The sequence below is a fragment of the Arvicanthis niloticus genome, chromosome 6 (assembly GCF_011762505.2).
Source record: "Arvicanthis niloticus isolate mArvNil1 chromosome 6, mArvNil1.pat.X, whole genome shotgun sequence".
Lineage (NCBI taxonomy): Eukaryota > Metazoa > Chordata > Mammalia > Rodentia > Muridae > Arvicanthis > Arvicanthis niloticus.
In genome coordinates this window covers 20,521,212-20,539,664 of record NC_047663.1, presented here as the reverse complement: position 1 = coordinate 20,539,664, position 18,453 = coordinate 20,521,212, and the positions used below count along the sequence as shown (strand labels likewise).

Below are 18,453 nucleotides of genomic sequence, written 5' to 3'. Positions count from 1 at the left end.
GAGCCTTGTGTGCTCGCAGTGCAAGACTGGGACTCTTGTGGATTGGGTATCTATGGGGTTCTCAGCCTCTTCGGCATACAGAGGCCATAGTTAGACTACCCACAGCCCGTCATGTTACTCAATCTAGTAAATCCAACTTTCTCCTCTCTCTTCTCTCTTTCTCTCTCTCTCTCTCTGCTCTTTCTCTCTGAGGTAGGGTTTCAAGTAGCCCAGCCGGCCTCAAACTCTAGATGTAGCCAAGGCTAGCTTTGAACTCCTGATCCTCCTGCCTCAGCCTCCCCAGTGCTGAGATTATAGGCAAACACCACCATACCCATCTAGTTTATTCAACCTGAAGAACAATTGCCCCCAGCTACAGTTCACCCTGCACCAAGCAGCAATCAAATGCTGAAAAGGGAGTGTGCAAAAGAAACTGGTGTACACTTGTGTGAGGTGGTGAACACTTGTGTGAGGTGTGTGCAGGGCTTCATTTCACTGCTGGGCTCAATAGACTTACACACTGTGGGAGCTTTGAGGAATCATAACTTTATAATGAACATTATTGGTTAATGTCAGGCATTGTCCTCCAACTGAAAAGTAGTTGGGCCACCTTTACACAATTAAAAAAATAATAATAATGTTCATTTATTCACATGTATATGTGTGTGTGTGTGTATGTGTGTGCACGCGCGTGCGTGCGTGCGTTCGTTCGTGTGTATGTGTGTACATATAGAGGTCAGAGGACATCTTGAAGGAGTCAGCTGTCTCTTTCCAACATATGGGTCTTGGGGACCAAATTCAGGTTGTCAGACTTGGTGACAAGGGCTTCTACTCAGTCACCACGCCATATTGCCAGTCCCAGTTCGATAGTTTTTAATTCTTCTGTTTGTATCTGCCGGTGTGTTCATGTGCACATGTGTGGGTGCACATGCATATTTTATGTGTATGGGTGTTTTGCCTGTAAGTACATATGTGCACCACAGGCGTGCACAGAACTCAAGGAGGCCAGGGAGCAGAGAAGGCTGTCAGATCCTCTGGTGCTGAAGTTACAGACCACTGTGAGTCACCATGTGAGTGCTGGGAATTGAACCAGGGTCCTCTGGAAGAGCAGTCAGTGGTTTTTTGTTTGTTTGTTTGTTTGTTTTAAGATTTATTTATTTTATTTATATGAGTACACTGTCATTGTCTTCAGATACACCAGAAGAAGGCATGGGATCCCATTACAGATGGTTGTGAGCCACCATGTGGTTGCTGGGAATTGAACTCAGGACCTCTGGAAGGGCAGTCAGTGCTCTTAACTGCTGAGCCATCTCTCCAATCCCTAATCAGTCAGTGTTCTTCACACATGTGCACTCACGCGCGTGCACACACACACACTTTTGCAACAAAGTCTCTCACTAACTTATGCTTGTACTAAGGTATGCTAGTGTTTTATCAGTTGAGCTCCCTCACCAGTCCCTAGTTTGAAAAACTACATTTATTTACCCAGAGAGAGAGAGAGAGAGAGAGAGAGAGAGAGAGAGAGAGAATATATATGCACATTTGGGTGCTATGCCCATAGACAGCACAAGAGGATGTCAGATCCCCCTGGTGCTGGAGTTACAGGCAGTTGTGTGCTGCCTGATGTCCATGCTGGGAACATCCTAGCCACTGAGCCATCTCTCCAGCCTGGTGAGCCTCATGAAGCACCTGTGGGAGGGCACTTTGGTCTAGGTGACTTCTCTCCTTTCTCTCTTTCCTTCTAGACATTGTCTGGGCAATCATTAGATGAGAGTCAGCGTTACACATGAGAGCCATGACTCTGAATTCTATAAAGGAAAAGGCTGGAAACAGTGGGGTTTTTGTTGATTTATTTCTCTGAGAGTTTTCTTACAAAGTGAATTGACCTTGTACAATTAGCTTGATGTAATCTTAGGGGAAAAAAAAAAAACATATGAAGTATGCTTTAGGGGAAACTGATAACATGCTCTAACCTGCCATTTCATTTGACAATCATTTTCCACAGCTTCTGTCTTGATAGGGTGAAGTGGGAGGGGAACGGGGGTAATTTTTAAACACTCACAATCAAATCTCCATGCAAGACATTCAAATACTTGCTGACGGTCCTTCTGCAGCATCAGCAGGACCTGGGAGAACTACTATCTCATACTGAGGCACAGGGGTCTCTTCCAAGGACACTGTTGCCCGAGGCTGTTTGCCCACCAGGTCTCATGGCAGCATCCTCAGAAGCTGGGTCTGAGATCTGAGCTGTACATGTGTGTGAACCTGGGCGTTCTTCCCACAATTTAGCTTTTGGGGTACACGCAGTATGGGCCCAAATGCATCCCACAGAGGAAGATGGAGGAAGATGGATGGTTTTCCTGTGCTCATCTGCAGGCAGAGTCCTTGGAGAGCACAGGATGCTGCAGCCCAAGAACTTTCTGTTCCCGAGGTCCACATGTCTAGGTCCTCATCCATCAGCTCTTGTGACATAGGAGCCACTTTCTAGCCTTCGACTCAATGGTGTGAACATCTGGAGAGGGTTTTGCTTTCACAAGTCACCAGCTGGTACAAGGAATGAATTCTGCGCAGGCGAGATGGAGCCAGACCCAGAGGAGACCTTGATATAGGCAGTGGGTGGTAGGTGTGGGTAGCAGCCAAGAGACCCAGAAAAGAGGGTCCCAGGTTCTGTTTCTAGAGTTTCCCAGTCCCATGGGTCCTGTAGAGTTCAAGAGAGCATGGGAAGTTGAAGCCCTGGGGAATAGACTGCTGAGACAGCGTGATGCCAGGCTAAACCTTCTGGGAAATTCAAGGCTCCCACATACTGGGCAACCTCAGATCTAAGAGGCAACACAGGTGTACACAGCCTGCCCTGTTTGGGTCCAGAAGACGTGAGGGTGGGACTGGGTGGTGGGAGTTGGAAAGGGGGTTTGTTCAGTCTTTCTTGGTCTTGGTCTTTGGAGCATGTCACTCTGAACTTGGAGAAGCTGCAGAGTCCCCGTCCTCTGGGTCCTGCTCCTGTGGGGACACAGGCTGACCCCCTTTCACACGCTTCCACTTCATTCTCCGGTTCTGGAACCACACTTTGACCTGAGGGAGGAAGCAAAGGGATCGGGTCTCTCTAGGGCCAGGGTCATACCTCACTGTGTGGCGCAAGACCTTGAATCTTCACTTATTGATCCCCCAAGGATCCAGGGAGTGAGAGGGGAGGGAGACCACACAGTCTGCACTTAGGCCTGCCTGTGTCTCCAGATGTGGGCAGAGGTGGAAAGTCTCTGACATCACTCTCTGTTGCCCCCCACCCCCTTAACATGCCCTGTCCCCTCCTTGACAACAGGCCTCCCGTCTCCCAGGCTCTACTCTCCAAAGGCCCAAGAACAGATCACCACCAGCCTCATCCTTCTTTGCACTAATAAAGCACCTTTTAGTTTCCCTGGATCTGAAGCTGACCGTCATCATCACATGACATTAGGATTATGATCCTATTACAAAGATGGAAACCCAGACATCACAGGGGCCAGGACGTGGCAGAGGCAAGATCTGAATCTTAGCCGTCACTGAGAACTTTAGCAGTTGAAGACTTCTATTGATTGTTTTTATTACCAGTTAGGCCACACAAAAGCAGGTGTGGTGCTTCAAGGAAATGTCCAAGTGCCAGGGACTTCTTCCCCAGTGCCCTAGAACCCATCCCATCTCTATGTCTCCTGAGAACCCTCTTTCTTCTAATGAATATCCCCCATTCCCTCTCATTATTACTTCAAAATTGTTCCCTGGAATCTGGATTTTATTTTAGCTTTTTGTTTGTTTGTTTGTTTTTTTAACAGGATCTCATGTAGCCCAGGCTGTCCTTGAACTCACTATGTAGCCAAGGCCAGTCTTGAACTTTTGACCTCAGGCTCCCAGTGTGCTGGGATTACAGGTGAGCACCACAACATCTGGGTTTGCAGAATTTCCGTTTAAACAATTGCCTAGGTGAATCCGAGGTAAGTGCTGATTCAAATTTGAGGGAAATCAGACCACAGATGTCCCAGTTCTAGTTCCCAGGAGAGGTACCTGGGGGACCTTTGAAAAACTGGGTTGTGCAAGGGTCATCCCAGATCAATTACAGAGTCTCCATCAGTGGAACTCTGATAATTCTCCCTGGGGTGGTTGATTGTCAGGTACAGCTGTGACTGGGTAGAGGAAAGGGAGGGGGTCCAGGCAGGGGTGACTGGGAAGGGAGGTGAGCACACAGCAGCACCCAGGCCCACCTGCCGCTCTGAGAGATCCAGGTTGACCGCGATCTCGTATCTGCGGAGCCGGGTCAGGTAGTTGTGGTGGGCGAACTCTGCCTCTAGCTCCCGCAGCTGCTCCTTGGTGAAGGCCGTCCGCTCCTTCCGGGCCTTGCTGCTCCCTTCTGGCTTTCCTCCTCCGTTCTCCTGGCTGTCTGTGAAGAGAAGGCCCCAAATGGGGGAGACATAGTGAGCTCATCACAGGAGGGGACAGGAGAGGACTCGCTCTCTTCCATTCATTAGTTTGTAAACTGAGCAGCATTTCCTGGTCTGTCCCATTTTTAAAGTACACTGAGAAGCTGTGATATCTCTCATTCCTTCTAGCATCTTGTCCCTAAAACGGTCAAGAAACATTTTTAGTCCCGGTCTCAAGTGTGCTCTGCTTCCTTCTGCTCCTCTCACCAGATTTTTCCCTCCCAAGGCAGGCGAAGCTCTGCTGTAGCCCCAGCCTGACTCCAGGAAGGCCTCAGTAGCCTGCAGCTTGAGAGTCCCCACACTCCAAGACAAACAAAGTGCCTAGGAAGGGAGGCATGGCTGAGGGCATCCTCCAGCCTTGCCAGGGTATTTGGGGTATTTTGGTGTTCTGGCCCTGGGGCCCGTGCCTGGTCTGGTAAAGGCATTCAGCAGGGAGACCAGGAAAGAGGGAGAGCTGCCAGTGTGAGCTTCAACTGAAGACTTGTGGGAAGTACAAATCACTGGTGAGTCACAAAACTCACCAGAGTAGGATGGGAAACTCAACAACCTGTGTGCGTGCATGTGGGTGTGTGCGCACATGTGTGTGTGTGTACATTATATATGTCTGGGTGTACGTGTGTGTGCATATGTATGTGTGCACATGTGTGTGTACATTATGTGTGTATGTGCATATATGTGTGTGCACATGTGTGTGTATGCATGCATGTGTGTGCATGCACATGTGTGTGAATATGTGTGTACATTATGTGTGTATATGCATGTATGTGTGTGTGCATGTGTGTATATGCGTGTGTGTGCTTGCACACGTGTGTGAATATGTGTGTACATTATTTGTGTGTATGTGCATGTATGTGTGTGTGCACGTGTGTGTGTGTATGTGTGTGTGTGTGTGTGTGTATATGTGTGGCAGCCAGATGTCAACATTGGCTGTCTTTCTGCATTACCCTCTAACTTAGGCTTTAAAATTTTTATTTACTCATTTGGGGGGAGGGGGCTCAGAGGACAGCTTCTGGGAGTTGGTTCTTTCCATTCACTGTGGGGTTCCAGAGACTGGACTCAGTGTATTAGGCTCTTCAGAAGTCTCTTTACCCACTGAGTCCTTTCAATGGCTCCTCTACCTTAGTTTTTGAGACCAGGTCCTTCACTGAACCTGGAGCTGGCTGGTTTGGCTAAACTGGTTGACCAGTACTCCCAGGGATCCCCCTGCCTCTACTTGCTCATTCCTAGGATTACAGGCATTTACCACCATGTCCAGATTTTTTTCTTTTTTAAACATGGGTGTTGGGGCTTGAGCTCAGGACCTCATGCGTGTGTGACAGGCTTTTTATCAACAGAAGCATCGCAGTCCCAGCCGTTCAGCAACCTGTTTTGACAAGCCCTCCTGACGATCATTCTGGATCATTCTGGTCAAGTTTATACACCACTGCTTTAAGATCAGATTTCTGGACTGTTTCCTGGACGCCAGCAACAGCACCACGATGGGAGAGCTGGTCACACACACTGAAGTCGGTCCCAGGAGACCAAATCTGGAGAACCTTCTGGAACTCTGAGGACCTGGCTTCTGTTAGACACAGGGGCTCAGTCCTAACCCATGACAGGGCCAGGAAACAGTGTCTATTCCTGCATTTACTCCCTCCTTGCCACAGCAATCTAACCAAGTGGTTTCAGCAGTGACCATGTTTTACAGACCCAGAGTTCACCTAGCCACTAAGTGCTGGAGGCAGGACTCACGCCCAGGCGGTTTAATTCAAACTGTTCAATATGAGAGCTCTTTGAAGAGTTCACGAACTGCGAAGTCTGGTGTTGATAGAAGGGGCTGCATCTTGGATGAGGAGCAGGCGGCTGTGCCTCTCAGCAGCAGTAGTGGTGTAGAGGTCACAGGCAGGAGACTAACACCCCTGTATAATTAACAAAATTGGATAGCCAACTGTCACAGGAACCTTTCCTGCCTGAGGAGGTGGGGAGGTGGGGCGTGCATAACATGGTGCTTTCTCATTTCATGCCTCTTGTTAATCTTGGAGACCTTGGGTGGGGGAATATGCTTTCTGTGAGCTGTGTGCACCCTACTTTCATTCCCTGACAAGAATTGGCCCACACATAGCTGACTGAGGCCGTTGGTCCTCAGAGACCTGGAGTCTAAGCCACTTACATACAGGGTGGATGGAAGAATGCAAACCGGCATGGGTCGGGCAAAGGAAACGGCCCACACCCTTAGCTGTGATGCCAACTTGTGGAGATAGTTGGAGACCCCATTTTAACCCTGAGACTCTGGTACTGACTGCTTCCCTTTTCCCAGCAACCTGTTTGTACTTCAGTTTCTTTAGCTGTCATCCTGTCATCTGGCTGCCAGGGAAGGGAAGAAGGGCTCAGGGAGGTGGCTGAAAGTCACAGGGAGTGGGGTGAGTGAGGACGCTTGCGGCTCAACTCCCAATGGGGTAGGGTGGTGGACGCCCCACCCCCTCGCAGGCCAGAAGAGGGAAACAGCCGCTGGCTTTCTTTGCTCAGTGGATCCTGGCTCCTGGCTGGAGAAGGCGGGCCCAGACCTCGCCCGGATGCCTGAGCGTGGGCTGGATGGGAAGGATGTGCAGTCTCCAGGCGGGTCCTCTGGCCTTGGTGGCTGCCAGCGCTGCTAACCCTGCTGGCGGCGGGCCCGGGAGGGTCGGTCACGCAGCGGATGCGAAGGCCTCCCCGAGCACATCCCAGCCGCTGAGGCCAGGAAGCCTGGTGACCGCTGAGATTCAGGGTATCCACAAACTCCTGTCCCAGGGGGCCCACGGTGCTTCCCAGCCCCTCCTTGTCACAGCTGCGGGGAGTGGATAGGCAGGAGACTCAAACTGCAGATTCAATCCCGACTCTCCTCTTTTCCAAGAAATCGGAGTAAATAAACCACCTCCTTCCAAAGCTATTTTTTTTTTTAAAAGACAGAATTTCATGCCTTTTGGGCTGGCCTCAGGCTTGATAGGTAACTAACTATTCATCTTCCTGCCTCCACTTTCCAAGTGTGCTGGATCTTCAGACCATGCCCCACCCACCAGCCTGGCTTTCCAAGGCTCATCTCAAAGCACAAAGCTCAAAGCTCTGGTCATGGAGACCAGAGCCATGGTCTCCATGATTTCGGGAAGACCCGGATAAGCCAATGTGTGTGGGAGTACTCTTTTTTGTTGTGGTGGTGGTTGTTGTTTCTTTTTTTCGAGACAGGGTTTCTCTGTCCTGGAACTCACTCTGTAGACCAGGCTGGCCTGGAACTCATAAATCTGCCTGCCTCTGCTTCCCAAATGCTGGGATTAAAGGCGTGTGCCACCACTGCCAGGCGTGTGGGGGTACTCTTAAAATCTAAAATACAGGGCAGGTATCAAGATATTAATTGTTTTAATATTTCCATTCCATGAAATGTCATTGAAAAAACCCTGAGATGGTGCTAACAACAGCTGGCCTTTTCTCTTTTGTTCTTTCTTAAAGACAGGGTCAATTTCTACTGCCCACACTTGTCTTAGGATCTGCTTGCTTCAGCCCTGTCTGTGCTTCAATTACACGTGCCACCACGCCCTGGCTAATAGCTGGTGCACTCTCTGTAATTAATGTATCCACTTCCCCAGCCTCATTGAAAGTGCTGCCAGTGGCTACTCTGATCATCCCTGTTTCCTGGTTGTGTGGATTAGCCTGGTTAATGCTCTCCCCTGGGTTGTGACTACTTTTCAGTACCTGGCAGATAGGTAGTATTTGTTAAACTGTTCCTGGATGTGCCTAGGACCTTACCCAGCAGTGTCTAAGTAGGAGAAGAGAGATTTGACTCCCGACCCACCTGACGAAAGCCAAGGTTCTCAACCTTGATGACAGACTCTCCACCTTTGGGTTGGGTGCCCTGTCTGAGGGCCTGGAATTGGAACACAGCCTGTCTCCACCTCTAGGGTTTCCCATCATGGGATGAATACAGCTCACCACCTCAGGGGTTCCATCCACAGCCTCCTTCCTCTTCTCCCAGGCCTACCTCTGTATGCACAGCCGCTCCACCATTTTCCACAGAACAACTTCCAATGCCCCTGAGTCCTGAATGTAATCTTCCCTAGAAAGAAGAGCTGGGAGGGTGGGAGTGGATTCCTTTGCAGCATGCTGTAGACCGACTACTTGGGCCCTGCCATCGAGACAGGCCTCTCCTGCATCCCACTGTCCTGATTTGGGTTCTGACATGTCAGTACCGAATTCATCCCACAATGAGGACCCTTGTGTCCACCATCAGCTTCCCAGAGGGAGATAAACTCTTGTCCTGAATGTTGAGATGGCCAGGACTATGAGAAGGAGGTAGAAAGTGGAAGCAGGAGTTCCTCTTGCAACAGAGAAAAAGCCTGTAACATTTTATCAAGACTTGTGAGAACTCCGGGCTCCTCCAGCCTGAGATGTACAATTTACAGGCTCAGACTGACAGTTCACATGCACAGCACTGCATCTAAGCACCCTGACAATAGACTACATCTTTAAATTTAAAAAAAAAAAAATGTTATAAATGTGGGTTTGCATGTATGTTTGTGCACCATTTGTGTGCCCAGGGGCCCACAGAGGCCAGAATTGGGCAGGAGATTCCCTGAAACTGGAGTTACAGAGGAGTGCAAGCCAGGAAACAAACCCAGGTCTCTGGAGGAGCAGCCAGCGCTCTTAACCTCTCATCCATCTCTTCAGCTCCAACCCAGTTTATCTTCGTTGAGAGCCCACCCTTCCCTTTCTGCATCGCAGGCTCCTGTGTGTGAGATGATAGATTGGGTGGGATTCTCGGTCCCATGAAGAACTGATGTCAGGGTTCTCTCCCAAGCCAGGAGACCAGCACCCTCCTCAGCTTCCCCTAATCCTTTTGCTTTTCCTCACCGGGCCTGGTGGAGCCAGAGGCCCTTTCCCTTGTTCAGTCCTCTTGCTCTCCCGAGTCACTGTTTAATCTCAAAGCTCCCTCTCATCTTCCCACAGTCTTCAACCTAAAGACCAGAAACACACCAGGGGGTTTAACTCCTGCACGCAGAGCTTCTGTGTCTGGCTCAAGGGAAAGAAGAGGGGAGGGGAGAGGAGAGGGAGAAGAGAGGAGAGGAAGGGTGAGGGAAGGGGCAAAGGGACTGGGAGAAGGGAGGGAGAGAAGGGAAAGGAGGGGAGGGAGGGGGAAGTGTATTGGCAGAGGCATCTGAAAACCCACTGGACAGCCTGGGCTTTGGCACCTGCAAGGTCCTGGTCTCAGAGAGGAACTTTCCTGACCTCCGGTGAGGCTTCCTGCAGCTCCCCAAGTCCTGCCACTTTCCTCATTTGCAAAGCAAGAACAGCTACACCTACCATAAGCCTAAGGCTACTCAGAGGGCAAAAACAAAACAAAACAAAACAAAAAAAAACCAACAAACAAACAAACAAACAAACAAACAAAAAACCCAACTACATTGATGACTGTTAATCCCTTAGATGGTGCTTGGCGCACAGTTGAGCCTGTCTGCAAGAACAGCCTGTTGGATGTGATGTCTGAAAGATGATTTCACACTTAGAGAAGGTGATTAGAGGGTATCACATCCCCAGATCTGTGGGCAAAGGATGCATGCACGCACGAATGCCTGCCCATCTGCTCACCTGCCCTCTTCCTTCCCTCCCCCCTTCCTTTCTTTCACCATCCTTTCTTCCCTAACAGGGGACGGGCTGTCCCAGAATTCACTCTGTATTTCAAACTGTCCTCACATTTACACTGAACCTTCTCCCTCAGCTTCCCAAGAACAGGGATTACAGGCATGAGCTGAGGGTGTCTTTGAAGTGCCTCTTTCCCATCTCCACTTCTGTTTGATAGGTCAACAGTCACGGTCACCATCAGCTGCTGTTGCTGCAGCTTCCATGGGCAGAATGCTCCCAGGGACTGTGATGGAGTAACCGTCCACTGTGTAGGACTGTGGAGGGAGGAGAGGCTTCTGACTTCCTCTGTGGTTACTGAGGAGCTGCCCGCTCCTCAGTCCTGCACAGCCCTCAGATCAAGCAGGACCACAAGGGGACACTCCATATTGCCCAGAGAAATGCAAACAGGATGCATGTGTGATTGTAGTTCCCACCATGAGCTTTTATACCAGCTCGGGGAAAATCATTTCAGAAGTAGCTGCCAGACTTGGGGGGGGGGAGTCCTAAAGTTAGCAGACAGCCTTATCAGGGCCACTACGGGTCAGACAGACTCGCCGGAACACGCCTCTTTGGAGTGCTATCCCTCTGCTCCCCATTTTCCATAACTTCTGACCGACCAGGCAGACCACGTGTCCTATGTTCAAACAGCATTTTGCTATGGATAAGTGATGTCCGCTCCCAGACAGAGGCTTTGTTGGGCTTTCATATTGACCCCTGGATCACAGAACGGTAGAGCTGGAAGAAAAAGGGACTCAGGGATGATTCTATGTCACTTGGTGATTTTCCAGATGAGCACAGTGACAGCGGGGGATTTGCTTTTGGACACACAGCAAGTTAGTGGAAGAGTGAGCTCAGGTGTCCTTGATACAGAGATCAGCCGGCTTCCTGTTCTTATTGGTAGTGCAATGGTTAGAACCCAGGGCTCACATATGCTAGGCAAGTGTTTTCCCACTGAGTCACACTCCAGCCTCACTTTTATTAGTTATTCTGTAAGGCAGAAAAGGCACACAGGAGCCCATTGAACAGATAAAGAGATTAAGACCCAGAATTAGATTAAGACAGAGCCATCTGTCACACCACCCCCAGGGAATGGTGAGCATAGAGGCTGTACTCTAGGTGCCCTGGGGACAATATGTGGGTCAGGGTCTAGGTCTGTCTCACTGGGACTCGCCAGGGAGGAGAGAGGAAGGGTCTGTTTGGGGTAAAACCTTGGTAAACCCTCTGAAAGAGGAATCTGTGGTTTCCTGAGTGGACTTGAAGCAGATATTTTGCTACCCTCCTCAGCTCTGATGCCTTCGTGGAGAAGGAACATGGGAAGTCCCCTGAGGTAGGGAGGGATCCAACAGAGGCAGTGAGAAGCCAGTTGGTTGTTCACATCTGGGACCTTCATGGCTTCCTGAGCTCAGCTTGACATTCTCACCAGGTGCTACACCATCCCAAAGTCCAGACCCCATCATGGTCCTGCAGGTGCATGAAGAGACAGGAAGCCCAGTGGTGGGGCCCGGGAATTTACAGCAGGGACAGGGTAGCAGGTCCTTCTGGAATGGGAATGGCTGGTGCCAGGGTAGTCTTCACCAAGAGTCCCTGCTGAGGTGGAGTAGTGAGTGTGGACAGTAGTGAGTGTCGGAGAGAGGAGGACCAGGCCATGAGAGGCTGTGGGGATTGTAGAAGAAGAGCCCAAGGAGGTGCAGTGAGCTGAATGGGGAGGGTGAAGAAGGGGGAGGTGATAGCAACAGACGGGGAGCATCAGTGTGTGTGTGTGTGTGCACGTATGTGTCCACCCCACCCATGTATGTGTTTCTAGAGAGCAGACCCAGGTGAACGTTTTTACTACTGAGTTACATCCCCATCCCGGGCAACAGCAGTGTTTAAGATAACTAGGAAGGCATGGGCAGTGCTAGGCTTTATGTTTTTACATTTAGAAGTCTTCATTCGCTATCACTAAAGGAAGTGTGGGCTTCAGGACCAAGGGCCACTGCCTACACAGTTCCTCTACACTGAGAACAAAGAAGACAGGAAGATACCAGGAAACAGTCAAGGATGGGGTGCGCCCAGGCCAGAGGCACCGAGATGGATAAGAAGGGCCAGTGTGTGTGGGAAGGCAAAGAGGAAACCTAGGGTAAGGGGCTACCTACCTCTGGGCTTGCAGGGACAGAAGACCTGTGTCTAAATCAGGCACACCTCTCTGCACCCAGGTGTCCCTGATTTATTCAAGCCAGAATGACAGGCCCATGGGTGGGCAGCTCCTGAGCCCTACTCTGCCAAGACAGCAGGCAGCCCTAGGATAGCCCTTTGGCTAGCCTTCTCCAAGCTTCTAGGCTCTTTAGACCTTCTCATCTGAGACACTCAGCAGGATCTGCTGCCTCAGCAGAAACCCGCTCTTTCTAGAGTTTTGCAGGTATGACAAGAGTCTGAACAGGTGCAGGATTTGCACTCAGGCCTCTGAGTTCAGACAAGGTTGAAGCCAAAGGGCCTGTCTGGACCCCAGTCTGCCTTTCAGAGGAGGAACAGTGGCAACAACCATAACTAAGAGGCAAGGGACACCCAGTGGGACCCTGGCAACATATAGAACTGCTTCTTCCTCCCACAGTGGCTGCTTAGGGCCCTAAGGCTTCTTTCTCGCTGGAGGTTCTGGGTTTGAGATGGAATAAGACACTGTGTACACAATATTGTCAGAAACATCCACGCTATGCAGAACACCATAGCTAATTTAGTATAGCCCCCCCCCCACCACCACCACCAGAACCCAAACATTTCGGACCTTAAATGAATCTTAAATCCTTATGAAAATAGAATGTCAAAGGACTCCAAATAGCCAAGCTAATCTTCAGAAGGAAACAAAACTGGGAGTCTTGGGCCTCCTGATTTCAAAACATATTACAAAGCTAAGACAATCAACTGAAATAAAGACAGATGAGTGGGCCAGAGAGGCCAGATGTTAATCGTCAATAGGTGGCCAAGGCCACACAATGGGAAATGAACAACTTTACAACAAATAGTGCTGGGGAGGCTACACACACACACACACACACACACACACACACACCACAAACAGTGCTGACCTAGGGTGCCGAATCCTTTCCTCACACCAACTAAAAATTAACTATATAGGTCAACACCCAAATGCAACTCCTAGAAATATAATAGTCCCACAGGGAAGGAAGCAGAGGGCAAATCTCTATGCCTTTGGATTTGGTGGTGTCTTCTTTGGTATAACCCCCAGGACATAGGCAACAAAAGCAAAAACAAACGGGGGAGGGGGCTGGCTCAGTGGGTAAAGGCACTTCTGCTCCCTGGACCCTGGTCAAGGAGAGAACTGACCCCAGCAAGTTGTCCTTCAGCTTCCACACAGCTTCTGTGACACGCCTGTGCCTCCATCCCCACCCCACGCACAGGGAGGGAGGATTCTAACCGAACAAAACCAGAAAATAAAACAAATGGTCTAAGATGTAAAGGAACCGGAACCTTCATGATGCACCATCTGGGGAACTGCAGAATGGAACTCTTGCAACAACAAACAGTATGGAGGGTCCTCAGAAAATGAAACCTAGGGACCCGAGAGATTGCTCAACAGTTAAGAGTCCTTGCTGTGTAGTCACAAAGATGGAAGTGTGGATCCCAGCCTCCAGATAACAAAGCAAGCACCCCGTGCAAATGCCTGGAACTCTAGGGAACTTTAGGTCTGAGGGAACCGACACTCTCTTCTGGCTGCTTTACACAGAGGCACAGGAACACACACACACACACACACACACACACACACACATCTTTTAACTAAATATAGAATATGATCCAATAGTTACAGTTGTGGGTAAACATCTGAAATTTAAAACCTGAGAACAAACTCAAAGAGATTCGTGTTCACCCATTTCCTGAGGCATTATTCACAACTGCCTGGTGGCGGAACCAGCAGCCTAATGTCTATCAACAGATGAACAGATAAGGGAAACGTATCACAAAGACACAATGGAATACGTTTCAGCCTTAAAAGGAAAAACTCCTCATCGTGTGCTACAATGTCAATGTCAGACTTGAGGACTGACTGGTTTGGGAAGTACGGACCCGACAGCAGTCCCGGACTCAGAGTGGCATAAGCCAGTAACAAGACAACAACTCTGGGAGTCTGTGTATGAGAGATACCTATAACACCCAAACTCTTACTGAGAGGCAGGCAGCTGCCAGGGGTTTGGGGACCTACTCCAAAAAGAAGCTCTGTTTTGCAAGATAAAACGGTTCTGGAAATCTGTTCTCAACAGTCTATCTGTAGTTGGCTGCTGTAAAAGGCCATTTCACATCTGTAAAGATGCCAGATTCTATGCTGTGTGTTTTGGACCACGAGAAGAAGAAAGATTTTCGAAAGATCAACCACGTTAAGACATCCCAGCCAAGCCTCTACGGAGTTGCAAGCTACAGCCAGAAAACCAGCTCAGGTCCTAAAATCACATTACAGTCTGAAGCTTCCCTGTTTGTTTTGAGACAGCTCTCTCTACATAGCTCAGGCTGGCCTCAGCTTTGCCACCCTCCTCTCTGCCGGAATTTGAGGTGTGCCCATATCCATATTCACAAAGTTGAAGCTTTCTGACAATCAGGTTTTAAACAGGGAGAAAATATGAGAAAAGTGGTTTTTGACCTGGAGGGGTCCGGGAAATTGTGGGAAAGGGAACCAGGGCAAAAACGGGCAAAGTCAGGGAGGAAAGAAGAAAGACACAATGTGTGGGGAGGCCAGTATTAAGTGTGGCTCTGTAGGAAGGGGGTGGGGGAGAGGGAAGGGGGGGAAGGGTGAAAGAGAGGAAGGGGAGAGAGGAGAAAGAGGGAACAGCAAGAAGTGGGGCGGGGGATAGGAATAATGGTTTGGGTAGCTGTGCAGGGCATCATTGGAGATTAGACCTCAGAGGGAAGAATTCGGGGCAGGAGAGACGCAGGACCAGGCGCTGAAGGAGGTTGAAAGATGCAGGGCCTGACAAAGGCTCTGCTTGGCGGATTGAGGATGGGAGCGCCGGGACACAGGGCACCCAGTGCTACTCCCAGGCAGCAGGGCGGCTTCCCGGTAGCCGAGCTGGTCACACGCAACCTTCCCTTGAACCCCACCCCCACCCCCAATCAGGAAGTCACAGACAAATCCTCCATTCCCATAAATTAAAGATGGTTACAGTAGTAACCTGACAGCCTAGGGGAAAACAGCAGTGGGTTCGCAGCTGTCCCTGCCAGTAGGAATCTTCAACACCCCTGGCCAGGGCTGGGGGTAGGCAAAATAAGATTGCACCGCGGGCCTCCCGAGACCTCTCAGGGTGGGGGAGGGGCGCGCGGCTTTTATGATCGTTTAGTGCAGAGAATCAGCTTCTGCTTCCAAGGAGAGCAAGGTGGGAAGCTGGGGACGGCGGTGGGGGGGAGGGGAAGGGGGGGACTGGTAATGGAGAGGGGTGCAGAGTCCATGGCTGGAGCCTCCCAGGCCACCCCCTTCCCCTACTTCTCAGCACAGCTCCACAACTCCGATCGAAGCGCTAATTGATCACTACTGGATTTTAGGACCAAGAGATAGTAAAAAATTCACATATCCCACCCAGGAATTTCTGAGACACTATATCTGGAATATTCAATTCTACTGTTCCCACCAATACAGGGATGCTAGCCTTTCTTTTTTTCTTTCTTTCTTTTCTTTTCTTTTTTCTTTTTTGACAGGGTCTCATGTAACCCAGGTTGGCCTGGAATGCTATCAAGCAAAAAACCATCTTGAATTTCTGATTCTCCTGCCTCCACTTCCTAGGTGTTGGGATTCCAGACATTCACGACACCATCTTATTTATGAAGTATTGAGGATTAAACCCCAGAGAGTTCAGTCATGCTCTCTGCCCTCTGAGCTCCACCCCCACTCTCTCCCCAGCTCCCCTCATCCTATGTTCTAAAACAGTGGTTCTTAACTTTCCAAATGCTACCATCCTTTAATACGGCTCCTCATGTTGTGGTGACACCCAACCATCAAATGATTTTCGTTGTTATTTTATAACTGTAACTTTGCTACTGTTAAGAATTATAATGTAAATATCTTAGTTTTCCCCGATGGCCTTAGGTGACCCCTGTGAAAGGGTCACGACCCACAGGTTGAAAACCACTGTTCTAAAGGCTAGCTCAGGAAATGTGGACTTAATACTAGTCACAGCTGCTACCCAAGTTTTATTATGCACCTAAGGCAATGTGAAAATTTCAATTTACTGTACTTTAAGTTTCCTGAATGCTCTAGGTGGTAAGTGACATTGTTACAGCCCCATTTTTCAGCTGGGGAAGTAGAGGCTGCAAGAATGTAACAACGACCCCAGAGTTGCTGTGACCTTGTCCCTCCATCTATCTGACAATGAAGTACAGTGGTCCAGGGTAGTCAATCTTCCTGGGCCGGCTCCTGGGGACTTGGAAGAGGCACCCAGATGCCAACAATCAAGATAATGTTTAAGTACATTGGGAAGTGGAGACAAAAGCATCAAGAAGTTTAAGGCTAGCCTTGGCTACATAGTTTGAGACCAACCTGGGCTACTTGAGACTCTGCTTTAAACAAAATAAAGCAAAGCAAAGCAAAACAAAACCAAACAAAAAAACCAGACAAGAATAAAAATTAAGTATATGGGGATGTAGCTCAGTGGTAGAACCCTCGCCAGGTGTGTAGCAGGCCCTAGGTTGGGCTCCCCGGATCCGTCATAGTAATCCACAGTGAACAACAGCAACAAAAAGTATCAGAGGATCTGGGGGCGACAAAAGATCCTGGGGTAATGAGGAATTTTCTATGGGCTTTGTCGGTTAAGATTTCCAGATTCTGCAGCCAGTTGGGAGCCTCCCTGGTGAGACTCTTAGGAAGCTGACCCTCCTGCCTCCTCCTTCCTCTGCAGTTAAATTCAGACACACGATTGCACCTGGGCCATAAAGATCTCCCTACTGACCAGCCGCTTGGGATGGAGGGAAAGTGAGTTCACGGTCCCACTCCTGCTGCCTGTTTCCACTGCTGAACTGAAGGAGCCCCAAGTGAGAGGACCCAGGGGCCCCACCATGCATGGGAGTCTTCCCAGGTCAGAGGCTGACTTTCTGATGAGCCACGTGCATGTTCACGTCCCCAACACACTGCTATTGGCTTCTTGCCAAAAGGGAAGATTGCCCATTTGGGTTCTGCAGAGACTTGGGATAGGCTTGGGAAAGATTTCGCCTCTCCCAGCAATCTCCCAGATTCCCTCCTCATGCCCTCCGTCCTCCAGTAAGTCTACTGGAAAGCTGCTAGATGCTGCAAGATGCCAACACAGCTGGAGGAGCAAGAGAGGCAGCTACTGCCAAGGAGAGAGTTGTAGCCTAGAGGGAGGGGCCAGCACCTGTTCTACCCATCCAGACGACCCACTCTGATCTCCAGCTGAGTCATTCAGAATGGTTGATTCCACCTGAGGTTTAAATCTAAAGGGCTCCTCTCTTTAGCCTTGAGGATGCACTGTTTGTCTTCACCACCCACTGTTAGTGTATCCAGAGGGAGCTTCAAGCCTGGCCATCAAATACCATATGAGACCCCAAGGGTACCTTCTGAAGGTGTAGGGTATGGAGTTTGGGATCTAAGGGTTCATTTCACTTCTTAGAGGACCAAATTTGGTTTGTCTGATTTTGATTTCCCAGACAAGAGACTTCACACACACACACACACACACACACACACACACACACACACGCACAAATAGAAAAGTTAACCTTTCATGGACTTCAAGATGCTCCTGCCTCAGTCTCCTGAGGAGGAGGATTACCGTCTGGTGCCACATTGCCCTGTTCTTTTGCACACGTGTAGAACGGAGATGCCAACAAGCCTGCAGTCCCACTTTGCAAACTTGTGGCACTCAAAAAACCTGCTGTCTGTAGCTCTCACCATTTGGAATGTCCCTCCTTCATCCTCCTGTCCCCCCACCCTTCCTCCCAACTCAGACCACAGCCTTCAAGTCTCCCCTTCCTCTCAGCCAGAGGTCTCCAGAAACAAGACATCTTTCCTAGAAACTAGAGTCCAGGTAAAAGGTGGATACTCCAATACTACACTGGTCAAAGGGGTGTAGGAAGAGAAGCCTAGAAAGTTCCCCCCTATCAACTAGTGCCCCATCCCTTCAGACCGATTCTGATTAGGCCCGGAAACATCCTTTGTAAGTTCAGTGGGCACTCCCTATCAGGAGCACAAGAGGGCCGAGAGGCAGGAGGCTGGGGCAGTGCCTTTTCTGGGCAAGGAGGGAACAGAGGCAGGGGACCAGACAAAAGGTGACTAGGTGATGGGTGAGCCTTACAGGAAGATGAGGAGAAACCCAGGGAGGAGAGATGGGCTTTGTGATTTTTTTTCTCCAGCCTCAGTAGCCATCTTTAGCATACCTCCTGTCATAGCTGTCCTTGGCACTTGCCTCTGCCT

The 18,453-nt window shown here is 49.8% G+C and overlaps 1 protein-coding gene across 2 annotated transcripts in view; it reads right to left on the bottom strand.

Moving 5' to 3' along the window:
- Positions 1-1,815: 1,815 nt before the first annotated feature.
- Positions 1,816-18,453, bottom strand: part of Meox1 (mesenchyme homeobox 1) — an 18,138-nt gene continuing 1,500 nt past the window's right edge. Inside the window, exons 2-3 of one of the 2 annotated variants that reach the window (XM_034506802.2) lie at positions 4,209-4,384; positions 2,780-3,048 (exon numbers count right to left, since the gene is read on the bottom strand). In XM_034506802.2, the coding sequence (XP_034362693.1) occupies positions 2,926-3,048; positions 4,209-4,384 (299 nt within the window). In that variant the 3' untranslated portion in view covers positions 2,780-2,925. Of the gene's footprint in view, positions 3,049-4,208; positions 4,385-18,453 lie in introns of both variants that reach the window. The other variant, XM_034506801.2, reaches the window with a different exon arrangement.